General features: G+C 47.2%; 1 protein-coding gene across 1 annotated transcript in view; it reads right to left on the reverse strand.

Moving 5' to 3' along the window:
• Window positions 1–13,040, reverse strand: part of LOC127568899 (uncharacterized) — a 59,527-nt gene that overhangs the window by 14,025 nt on the left and 32,462 nt on the right. The window contains exons 3-5 of the mRNA XM_052013150.1: window positions 11,401–11,679; window positions 9,620–9,940; window positions 1,137–1,270 (exon numbers count right to left, since the gene is read on the reverse strand). Coding sequence (XP_051869110.1) covers window positions 1,137–1,270; window positions 9,620–9,940; window positions 11,401–11,679 — 734 coding nt within the window. The remainder of the gene's footprint in view (window positions 1–1,136; window positions 1,271–9,619; window positions 9,941–11,400; window positions 11,680–13,040) is intronic.

Consider the following 13,040-nt stretch of genomic DNA (forward strand, 5'->3'; position numbering starts at 1 on the left):
GTGCTGTGACTCAGGGGGTTTCAAAGTGCATTTGTCCACAGTGGGAAAAAATGATCCAATTTCAGCTGCCATGCTTAACATGTCCCTCAAACCAAAGAGTTGACATGAGCCGGTGTCGATCATCCCCTGAGGTGCCAAGTCAAATTTCAGATAGTACACCATTCTCACTACACTTTCTACATCTACAAATAAAAACAGGATTTTCAATTCTATTGCACTTAAAAACAGGGCGACACAATCTGATTTCAATTGACATACTAAATAAGAAATAGGGTGAATAACAGTCTCACCAGCAGTCCCAGTGACTAATGTCCACTGGGATCATGCAGGACTGACAATTACCCAGAAAAAACTAAAAATACTGAAAAAACATCAATAGTAAGAGACTTAAAGGATAAACAGGGAATGAATTCTCTCCTTCAACTATATCTAAAGGTGCAACAACAAATAAGATTGAAAATGGCAAAAGGAATTTAAAGCATTTGAGTTACAAACAATGAAACCATTAAAACATGTCATAGCTTTTCTTTGTGGAATTGTGTTGTAACAAAAAGTTGTCACTAAAAAGAGCTGAAGGCACAGCATCTTAATGAACACGTTACTGCAGGAGGCAGGCCCCTGGACTAACTACTGACATGAATGAATTTTTTCCACCACAGCAAATCAGGCATTTAAATTCAGTTAATACAGAATAAAACTGTCATTATGGTCAGCACAGACACGGTGGGCCAAAGGGCCTGTTCCTGTGCTGTACTGTTCTGTGTTAAAAACTTAGTATCAGTAGTGGTGACCATGAAACTAGCAGATCTTTATACAAACCCATCTGGTTCATTACTGTCTCTCAGGAAGGAGATCTGCTGCCCTGATACGGCCTGGTGTGTGTGTGACTCCAGCCCTCTGAAGGAGCCTGCCAAAGCTCCTGAGGGACAGTCAGGGAGACCGTTCATATCACATTCTCAAAGGTAATAAGGGGACAATAGATAACAAAGGTGCAGTAATTGGAGCCACTGACAGCCTCTCCCCGAGTAATACTCATGGTTTAACAAGTAGCCCCACAAGCTAGTCCTGCAACACTGTGTGAATCCAGTTCAGAGGGTGTAACACGTCAACTAGAGTGTGTGGAAAGGGTTAACTACCGCAGCCTCTTCCTGGTGAGGTGCCCACGGATCCATCGCTGAATGATGTGCACTGGAGAGTGATGGGCAAGGATGTTGTTTATGGTGGCCATCAGGTTTCTGATATTCTCCAACTCACTGCACCAGGTCGAGATCTGTGAGAGAGGTCAAAGTATCAACACTGACTGCAATTCATCCAGACACCAACGGCTTGCTCATACAGCAACACTGAGAACTATTCATTGTCTTTGAGGCACATGGGTCAGAGAAGGAAGAATGCTGTTGTCCACTTCCATATCTTGGCAGTGGCAACAGCAGCAACAATCAGCACTTAAACGCTACAGACGTTACAAAATGCAGCAAGGGCTTCAGAGAAGTACACATCAAAGTTTGACAGAGTCAAATCCTAATCAAACCAGAAGGTTATAAAGGAGTGCCTCGCAGTAGGAGGTGGGAGAAGAGGTGGAAATATTTAAGATGGGAACCTACGACCTTAAGACACAAGCAACCGAGGGCACAGGCGAAAATGGTAAAGTGAAGAGAGGTGGACAAGAGGCAAGAATTGGAAGACTATAGAAATCCTGCATCAAAATACTGCCAAGTGCTCAAAATAAAGCCAAAATTGTGGAAATTTTAATTAGGTCAGGCAGTATCTGTGGAGAGAGAAACAAAGTTAATGTTTCAGGTTGAACATCTTGCTTCGTGTACCTCTACAATACTTCCTCCAACCTGCCTCCCGTAAGGAATCTGTTCCATTCTCCCAATCCCTCTGTCCTCATTGTGTTTTTCTCTGGTGATGAGACTTTCCACACAGGTGCCTCTGAGATAATTTCCTTCTACTTGAACTGTGTGGCTTCCTGCACCCCCCCACCATTGTTAAAAGACACTTTCACCACATCTCATACAGCTCAGAAATAGGCCCTTCGGCCCAACTGGTCCATGCTGACTAAGATTCCTATCTAAGCTCGTCCCATTTGGCCATGTTTGGCCCATATCCCTCTAAACGCTTCCTATCCATGTACCTGTCCAAGTGCCTTTTAAATGTTGTTAGTGTCCCTGCCTCACCCACTTCCTCTGGCAGCTCATTCCACAGACGGATCACCCTCTGGGTGAAAAAGTTGCCCCTCAGCTCTCCCCTCTCACCTTAAACCTGCGCCCTCTAGTTCTTAATTCCCCAACCCTGGGAAAGACTGTGCAGCACTATGCACTCATGATTTTCTACACCTCTATAAGATCATCCCTCATTCTCCTACACTCCAATGAATGATGTTACAACCTGCTCAACCTCCCTCGTGTCCCAGCAACATCCTTGTAAATCTCCTCTGCACTCTCTCCAGCTTAATGGCATCTTTCCAATAGAAGGGTGACGAAAACTGAACACAATATTCCAAATGCGGCCTCACCAATGTCTTGTCCAACTGCAACATAAAATCCCAACTTCTATACTCAGTGCTCTGACTGATGAAGACCAGAGTGCCAAAAGCCTTCTACACCAACCTGTCTACCTGTAACACCACTTTCAGGGAACTATGTACCTGTACTCTACAACACTGACCAGGGCCCTGCCGTTCACTGTGAAACTCCTATCCCCGTGTCTTCCCAATATGCAACACCTCACACGTATCCCAATTAACCTCCATTTGCCATTCCTTCGCCCAGTTACCCATCTGCTCAAGACCCCTCTGTAAATCCTGAGAACCATCCTCACTGTCAACACCACCACCTATTTCAGGGCCACCTGCAACCATCTACTTCACACACCTCTGCTCTCAAACACACGTCTCCTGGGCATAGTGAGAACAGAGTTCCCCAGTCCTCACTTTTCACCCTACCAGCCTCTGCATTCAATGGATTGTCCCACACAATTTCTACCATCTTCAACATGATTCCATCAAATACATCTTACCCTCCCCTCCCTCTCAGCATATTGAAGAGGGCATTCCCTTCACTCCATGGTCCACTCTTCCATCCCCATCTTTACAGCACTCTCCCATGCAACACCTGCCCTTTCACCTCCTCCAGTCTCACAGTCCAGGAACCCAAACTGTCTTTCCAGGTGAAGCAGCAACTTACTTGCTGCATTCTGTTGGTCTTCAGCTTGTAAAGTTAACTCTGTTTCCCTCCACAGATGCTGTCTGACCTGCTGAGAGTTTCCGGCATATTCTGTATTATTTCAGGAGTTCCAGCATCTGCAGTTCTTTGGTAATTTTTATCAAGCCATGAAGTTAATCTGGTATGGTTGGAGGACACTCAGCAAAACAGAAGAAAGGTTACGTGACTGAAGAAGGTTTCAGGAATAAGGCCTGAAGCAGGTTACGTAACGAGGCTACATCACCTATTAGTCTATCCAAGTTTCAGATCAACAGTTTTAAGCGCTAAGGGAGTAGGGCAGGAAAGTGAGGTGTACACAGAGGATCAGACACAATACTGAATGGCAAAGCTAACACAGACCATTCGGCCCCTCAAACCTGATACTATTTCTTATATCTGGAATCTGTGTGGTTTTGACATGTTGATATTTATCAGCAGCATCAGGCCCCTTAATGTGAATGTTACACAAGGATCTTCCTTTCAACAATACCTTTCGGAAATTTGGGGAATTCTGATAATTTTCAAAGATTCTACCTAATATTATCCAATTAGAAAATAACTGAGTGTGCTGATTGTAGTAGCTAACCACAGAGATGTTATACTAATGCGGCAGAAACTGATTTACATACCACCTTCAGCACAGCCACATATCACAAGCCACCTCACAGAAGTGCTGCTTAGCAAAATTTGACACTGAGCCCCATAAGCAGTTGTCAGGCAGGAGACCAAGAGCTTTGTCAAGGACAGTCTCGGAGGAGGAGAAAGAGCTTTCGGGATGGAATTCCAGATCTTGCAAACTAAACATCTGATGGCACAGCTGCCAACAATGTACCAATTAAAATTGGGAAGGAGCAAAGGCCAGAACTGGAGGAGTCAGAGAAGCAGTCATAGCATCACACAGCAGGGAAACAGGCCATTCGGCCCATCATATCCATGCCAACAATTATGAACAACATTTAAGAGGCACTTGGACAGGTACATGGATGGGAAAGGTTTAGAAGATGTGGGCCAAATGCAGGTGAATGGGACTGGTACAGATAGGCACCTTGGTCGGCATGGACCAGTTGGGCCGAAGGGCCTGTTTCCATGCTGTATGACTCCATAACCAGTGGGCACCAATCCCTACTAATCCCAACTTCCAGTACTCAGGGCTTGTACCTTCTATGCCTGGGTTCATCTAGACACGTCTCAAAGGCTGTCAGTGATTCTGCCTCCACTACTCTCTCTGGCAGTGTGTTCCAGGTACTCACCATGCTCTGGGTGATGAAGGTCCCCTCCATTGCCTCTGAATTTCTTCCCCTTTACCCTAAATCTGTCCTCTAGTTTTATTCAACTCTGATATGGAGATATCTTTTCTGCAGTCTACCCTCTCTATACCCCTCATCATTTTATACACCCTAATCATGTCCCCTCTTAACCCCTCTGCTCCAGGGAGAACAGACCCAGCCCCTCCTGTCTCTCCTCATAACTGAACTGCTCCATCCCAGGCAACACCTTGGTGAATCGACTCTGTACCCTCTCCAGCACGGTCACATTCTTCCAGGAGTGCGGTGACCAGAACTACATACAGGACTAAGTTGGAGCATAACCCCCCGATCTTGTATTCAATACCTTGAAGAACGAAGGCCAGCATCCCCTGTTCCTTCAAAACCTCATTATCCACCTACAGAAACAAAGGATTGCAGATGCTGGAGGAACTCAGCAGGCCAGGCAGCATCCGTGGAGAAAAGCAGGCGGTCAATGTTTTGGGTCAGGACCCTATCTCTCCTCATAACTGAACTGCTCCATCCCAGGCAACACCGTGGTGAAGCGACTCTGCAGGATGATGGCTGAAGGGACATGGTCTAGACAGCAGAGTTGTGGAGTCAAACAGCAGGGAAACAGGCCCTTTGGCCCACTGAGTCTGTGCTATCAACCACCACTTATCCTAATCCCACTTTTATTTTGCCATATATTCCCATCAACTCCCTCCAGATTCTACCACTCACCTACACACTAGGTGTAATTTACAGTGACCAATTAACCTTCCAACCCACACGTCTTTGAGATGTGGGAGGAACCAGGAGCAGCCAGAGGAAACCCACACAGTCACAGACAGTGCCCAAGGTCAGGATTGAACTTGGGTCTCTGGTGCTGTGAGGCAGTGGTCCCACCCACAGTGTCACTGTGACGCCTTTCTTCTGCAATACATACATCGAAAGAAGCAACAACAAATGAGGTTGAAAACGGCAAAAGAAATTTAAAGGAACAAATTGCAGTCAGAAAAAGAATAAAATAAATTTAACTAGTCATAACTTTTCTTTATGGAACTGTATTGTAGTAAAATGTTGTCAAAAAGATAAACAGCTAATGGTACTACATCTTAATGGTTACAGTGCTGTAGTAGTTAAACCCCTGGAACAATAACCTAAACTCATAAACTGGATTCCCACCCCAGCAAAAGAAGAATTTAAATTCAGTTAACTAAATAAAGATGGAATAAACATCGAGATGGGTAATGGTAGCCATGAAACTACCAGTTGTACAAACACACAAAGGAGCAGCAGCGTTAGTCCACGCTCCACCGTCCTCTCCTATCAGATTCCATCTTCTTCAGCCCTTTGTCACTTCCACCGATCATCTCCCAGCTTCTGACACATCATTCCCACTCCCTCACCTGCCTACCCCCCGGATCCACCTATCACCCGCCAGCTCTTGCTCCACCCCTTCCTCCCACCTTTTTATACGGGCTATCTCCCCTCTTTCTTTCCAGTCCTGATGAAGGGTCTCGACTGGAAACATCCAGTGTCTACTCCCCTCCATAGATGCTGCCTGAATAGCTGTCTTGTGTCTCCAGTTGTACAAACACATCTGGTTCACGAATGTACTTCAGGGAATGAAATCTGCCCTCCTCAACCAGTCTGATCTCCGTGTGACCCCAGACCCATACCAAAGTGGTTAACTGTCCTCTGAAGTGGCCTACCAAGCCACTTTGTTGTCAGAGAGACAATCCACCATCACGTTCTCAAAGATAATTAGGGACGAACAATGAAAACGTGTAAGCGATGGTGGTATGGAATTGCCTGCCCGTAGGGTTTGTTGAACAGTCAGTGAGGGCACTCAGAAAGGCAACTGGATGGGCACTCGAGGGAAAATTATTAACAGGGCTACGAGCAAACGGTGAATGGGACTGAATTACCTGCTCTGCAAGTAACCAACATAGACTCAATGATCTGCTTCTGTACGGTAATGATTCGATGAGATTGAACTGAACCATGCTTGCTGAGTTACTCTGGTCAATGGATAAAGGACTGGAAGACATCCAGGAAATTCACCAGCCTCAGGACATAGAACAGTACAATACAGGAACAGGTCCTTCGATCCACAATGTCTGCGCCAAACACAATGCTGATTTAAACCATTCCCATCTGCCTGCACGTGGTCTAGATCCCTCCATTCTCTGCCTGTTCATGTGCCTTTTTAAATGCCTCTTAAACATTGCTAGCATATCTGCCTCCGCCACCTTCCCTGGCAGCCCGTTCCAGGCACCCACCACTCTCTGTGTAAAAAAATCTTGCCTCGTAAATCTCCTTTAAATCTCTCCCTCTTTAAATCTATGCCCTCTCGTATTTGACATTTCCACCCTGGGTAAAAGACTCCAACTGTTTTCTCTATCTGTGTCTCTCACAGTTTTATAAATTTCTATCAGGTCTCCCCTCAGCCTCCGATGCTCCAGAGGAGACAATCCAAGTTTGTCCAATCCCTCCTTAGAGCTGACAATCTCTAATCCAGGCAACATCTAGGTAAACCTCTCCTGCGCCCTCTCCAAAGACTTCACTTCCTGTAATGTGGCAACCAGAACTGCTCACAGTGCTCCAAATGTAGCATAACCAAAGCTTTAAACAGCTGTAACATGACTTGCCAGCTTTTACACACGATACCCTGAGCACTGAACGCACAACAAGGTTACAACTAAACCAGGAGATTGACAGGATGTTGCCTGGGATGGAGCACTTTGTTTATAAGGGAGAGACCAGATAGGCTGGGTTTGTTTCCCTTAGAGCAGAGGGGGAATGGACATAGAACAGTACAGCACAGTACGGGCTCTTCAGCCCACAATGTTGTGCCAACTGATATAGTCTAATGACTGTAACTCTGAGATTAAATGAAAGTGTCCTGGAGGATGGTGGAATATTACCAGAGAAGGAGATCCCCAGAAATCTGTCAATGCGCAGGTTGAGGTGGTTTTAAGGAAAGCTTTAACAGGAGGGCTGGATGTTTCTATTGGGAAATGGGCCACATGAACTAGACCAGTAATGTGAAGTGGTTCAGGGAGAGGCCTCATCACTGCCCTCACAGGATGACCAGTTAGATTGGCCGTTGCCCACCCCACTGCCCCCACAGGATGACCATCGCCCACCACACTGCCCTCACAGGATGACCGTCACCCACCACGCTGCCCCCACAGGATAACCATCGTCCACCCCGCTGCCCCCATGATGACCATCACCCACCATGCTGCTCTCACAGGATGACCATAGCCCACCACGCTGCCCCCACAGGATGACCATCGTCCACCCCGCTGCCCCCACAGGATGACCATTGTCCACCCCGCTGCCCCCACAGGATGACCATCGCCCACCATGCTGCTCTCACAGGATGACCATCGCCTACCACGCAGCCCCCACAGGATGACCATCGCCCACCACACTGCCCTCACAGGATGACCATCGTCCACCATGCTGCCCTCACAGGATGACCGTCGCCCACCATGTTGCTCTCACAGGATGACCGTCACCCACCAGGCTGCCCCCACAGGATGACCATCGTCCACCCCGCTCCCCTCACGATGACCATCGCCCACCATGCTGCCCTCACAGGATGACCATCGCCCACGACACTGCCCTCACAGGATGACCAGTTAGAGTGGCCGTTTCCCACCCCGCTGCCCTCACAGGATGACTGGTTACACTGACCGTCGCCCACCACGCCACAGTTAAACATTTCCCTTGCTGTTCCTTTGTAAAGGGCAACTATCCACTGAAAGCAGTCTGATGTACACAGGATCTTGGGGTCCAAGTCCATGGCTCCCTGAAAGTGCCAACACAATAGATAGGGTGGTAAAGAAGGCGTACAGCATGCTTACCTTCATTGGTCAGGGCACTGATTATAGGAGTCAGGAAGTCACGTTGCAGCCGTGTGAAACTTTAGTTCGTCCACATTTGGAGTATTGTGTATAGTTCTGGTTGCCGTGCTACAGGAAGGATGTGGAGGCTTTGGAGAGGGTGCAGCACCAGGACGCTGTCTGGATTAGAGGGTATGAGCTATAAGGAGAGGTTGGACAAACTTGGGTTGTTTTCTCTGGAGCGTCAGGGTCTGGGGGGAGACCTGATCGAAGTTTATAAAATCAGGACAGGCAGAGACAGGGAAGGCAGTCAACGTCTCTATCCCAGGGTGGGAACGTCAAATACCAGAGCACGTAGGTTGAAAGTGAGAGAGGGAACAGGTTACAGGAGATATGCGGGGTTAATTTTTCCAACACAGGCTGGTAGGTGCCAGAACACGCAGCCAGGGGTAGCGGTGGTTGCAGACACGATAGAAGAGGCACTTAGACTGGCACATGAATATGCAGGGAGTGGAGGGATATGGATCACGTGCAGGCAGAATGGATTAGTTTAATTTAGCATCATGGTCAGCATAACATGGTGGGCCGAAGGGCCTGTTCCTGTGCTGTACTGTTCTATGTTCTAAGGTCCCTCCTGCAAGACAATGCTTCCAACGGTGCAAATACCCCTCAGTCCTCCAGTGCCATGAATTCTGGGAACCTTACACCTCAGAGGTGAGATTGCAGCTTACTGAGGTGTGTATTAAACACGTTGAAAAGGCAGGTTATAAATGGCAGGCTGGGTTTGAATGCTCATTTTTTCTTGAGAAACTCGATTTGCGTCTGGCCCCAGGATGAAGGCAGAATAGACTTTTATTAAAAACAGAAATTGCTGGAAACACTCTGCAGATCAGAGTGTGAGCTCAGGCACTGGTAAGTAATTGGCTGCTGTAAATTGCCCCAGTGTGCAGCTGAGTGGTAGATTCTTGGGGGGGGGGGGGGGTTGATTAGAATGTGGAGAGAATAAAATAAGACTAGGGTGGGTTTAGTGTAAATGGCTTAGATTCAGTGGGTCGAGGGATCTGTTTTTCTGTCAATTCTCTCTGTGATCCATCTATGACTCCAACAACAGGACTGCAGTAATGTTTTACATAGTCTCTAAATGAATAATTATAACAGAATTTCCAGTTGGAAACTCCAATCCATCCTTCCCCTTTCAATCCTGACAGATTCTCTGCATATTTCCAGCAATTTATTTCTGTTCTTCTATCTGTTTCCCAGGGGAAACTGAAAGCACTTTTTCCTCTCAACACCAGACAATGGCACCAACCTGGGAAGCTTCAGGAACATCAAGAAGAAACTCGGGATTTAAAGCTTTGAATTTGTCATTTCTCGGCCAATCCTCCATGACTTCCTCATCTGCAATGACAAAGTTATCCAGCGCTTTGAGAGACCAGATGTTGTTGACAATGAAATGTCGATACTTTGGCATGAGGCTCACGGGGGTGTCAAACAGGGTGAGAACAGTGAGCTGCGGGCAGGCAGAGAGGGCTTCAGTGTTGTCCACGTCACCAATGATGTTGTCGTGGAGGTAGAGAACTTGCAGATACTTCATGTCTGACCAAAAGTACTCATCTGGGAGCTCGGTAATCTGACAGCAGTACAGAAACAGACAAATGTTAGTCGTACATCACATTCTCCTGGGTGAGGAGAGTGGGGCTGGTTGGAGCGAGCCCTCAAAGGCCAGTATAGGCACTAACTCGAATGTGGTGCAAGATTTTATATTAACTACACGTGACACTGCAGTAAAAGAAACTCATCTGACAGAAAGTTGCTGCTAGATAGGGTCATAGGGCCTGTTTCTGTGCCCTTCGGCCCACTGAGTCTGTGCCAAACATCCTACACATGTCTATTCCAATCCCATTTACAAACACTCTGCCAATCGAGTCTTTGCTGGTTCACCAAGCAATCCCATCCCCCACTAGCAAATTCTCCCAACATTCCCATCAACTCTCCCCTCACCTCCACTCCAGGGACAATTTATAGCAGCCAATTAACCCACCAACCCACACGTCTTTGGGATGTCACCCATGCAATCATGTGCGAACTCCACACAGACAGCACCGGAGGTCGGGATTGAACCCGGGTCTCTGGGGCTGTGAGGCAGCAGCTCTGCCCCCTGTGCCACCGTGCTGCCTGACCAAGTAACACCAGTGTTGGCAAGCACTAGCTCACTTGGTCTTCGTCAAAACGGTCAACACTGGAGCTTCACCATCCAGCTGTGTGCAGCTGGAGCCTTGGTTTAACATCCCATCAAAGAGGTGGAACTGCCAACACAGCCCGCCTTCAGTATCAACCCCAGGGACTTGCGCTCATGTCCTCACTCCAATGCAGGAACCAGGTTGACCTTTCTCTGGCTGGGGTCTCTACAACCAGGAGTCACTGTCTCAAAACCAGGGGTCAGCCAGCTGATCGAGATACAGTTGAGTAGAAATTTCTTCATTCAGGTTTCACTCCCCAAGAGAAACGTGGGGACTCAGCAGTGAGTATATTCAAGGCAGAGTTTGAAAGACTTTTGGGTCTTATGTGAATCAAGGGAAGTAGGGTTAGTTCAGGAAAGTGCCGCTGTGATAAAAGATAAGCCACGATCTTACTGAATGTCAGAACTAGCCCACTCCTGGGTTTATTGGTTTTGTTCTTAATGTTGCTCAGCAGTGTTCTTCAGACAAATGTCTCCATTTGGCATGTTCCTAGGTGATGCAGCTGGGTGGAAGGAACCCCAGATTTTAAACCCTGTGAGTGCCAAACTCCGGTCTCCAACCCTGCAGATCCAGCAGTCTCTGGGACAGACTCTCTCTCCTGCTCACACTGGAGTGACAGCCTGCAGAAAGCAATGCACTGCTGATCAAGCGCTTTGGGACATAGAGAGGACATAATGAGGCTCGACAGCCCAGGTTCACACGGAATGCATCGAGACTCCTTCTTTCTGTAGATTGGTCGCAGCTGGATTGTTGCTGCAAACATCAAACATTCAGGACACTGATTGTCAGCGCTCAGATTTCCAACTGTATGACTCTGTTGCATTGAGCTCACACATCCTGCTTCACTTACATGGTTGCTATGGAGATCCAGCTTGATTAAATTTGGACAGTTTGAGAGAGCATCGATTTTAGTGATGTAATTCCTGGGCAGAATGCAAATCGTCAGAGCCCGGCAGTTGGTCAGGTAGCCCAGGTTTATCAGATAACGTCCAGACATGTTCACCACTACAACCTCCTCCAGTTCCTTCTCCTTGCCCACGTGGTCCATCTCTCCACACAACAGGATCAATGACTTTGAAGGGGACACAAGACGTGTGCTGTCCACCTGTCGCCTCAGGTCTGCAGGCATCTGTGGAAAACACAACGGTGAAAGAGGGAGTCATAGAGTCACACAGCATAGAAACAGGCCCTTCGGCCCAACTCATCCATGCCAAGTCTTCTACCTGAGCCAGTTCCATTTGTCTGCGTATGGCCCATATCCTTCTAAACCCCTTCTATCTACGAACGTGCCTAAATATATTTAAAACATTATAGTTTTATCCGCCTCTACCATTTCCTCTAGCAGCTCGTGTGAAAAAGTTGCCCCTCAGGTCCCCCTTAAATCATTCCCCTCTTACCTTAAACCTGTGCCTTCCAGTTTCAGAGTCCCCCACTCTGAGAAAAAGACTGTAATCATTCACCTTATCCACGCCCCTCATGATTTTATAAATCTCTATAAGTCACCCCTCAGCCTCCTACACTCCAGGGAGGACAGTCCCAGGGAAAAGGACATTAATACCACCCGGCCAAAGCAAGGTGGTACTCAGTGCATCTTCCGTAAAAATATCACCTGCTTTCTCTTTTTAAAAAAAGTACATAATCTGGTCTGACACCAGGGCATCCCTGACGAAGCTCCACATTGACAAGTGATGCCACCTTTCGGACCCTTTCAACTCAGATCCTGTTAATTCTCTCAGGTCAACAGAAACGAGTTAGAAAACTGTTCACTGTTCTCCAGGCATTAAGGATAATAAGATTACTCGGCTGCACTGTCACTCAGTAGGATCATCTGCCTAAACTACATTTACCCGCCCGATCTCCGTGTCTCCCAGTGCCACCTCAGTACACTCTAATTCTAACACGTTTCAGCCTTGAACATACTCAGTGACTGAGCACCCATGGGGCAGAACGTTACACTGATTCGCAAGCCTCTGAAAGAAGAATTTCTCATCTAACCCCGAGTTCAGGACTCAACAGCCTAAGGAAACTGCCTCTCAAGATCAGCTCTGTCAATCTCTCCAAGGTCTCATACATTTCAATGAGATCAGCTTTCATTCCCCTAAAGAGTATAGGCCCATTTCATTCAATCTTCATTGTATGACCTTCTGATCCCAGAATGTAGCAAATCACTTTTTAATAGGTATTTTTAATCACTGCTCGTTTTTACACTGGAGAGCCTCCAGAGAGCTCCACTACACCAGTGATTGACTGCCACCTAGCGTGCAGCTCCCAAATGCATCAGCGTCACAACAACGCAACCTGCATTCACGAACACCCCTCGTACAATGAAACGTCCCAAGCCACTTAAGGGCTCTTATCCACAAAAACAGAACTGAAGAGAGAGGTAATCAACACAACCAAACACTTGGTTGAAGAGGGAAGTTGAAAGGAGCATCTTACGGGAAAAGAAAGAGAGGAATCTAAAGACAGATTACATCTAAATGGAGAAAG

The sequence above is a fragment of the Pristis pectinata genome, chromosome 3 (genome assembly GCF_009764475.1).
Source record: "Pristis pectinata isolate sPriPec2 chromosome 3, sPriPec2.1.pri, whole genome shotgun sequence".
Taxonomy (NCBI): domain Eukaryota; kingdom Metazoa; phylum Chordata; class Chondrichthyes; order Rhinopristiformes; family Pristidae; genus Pristis; species Pristis pectinata.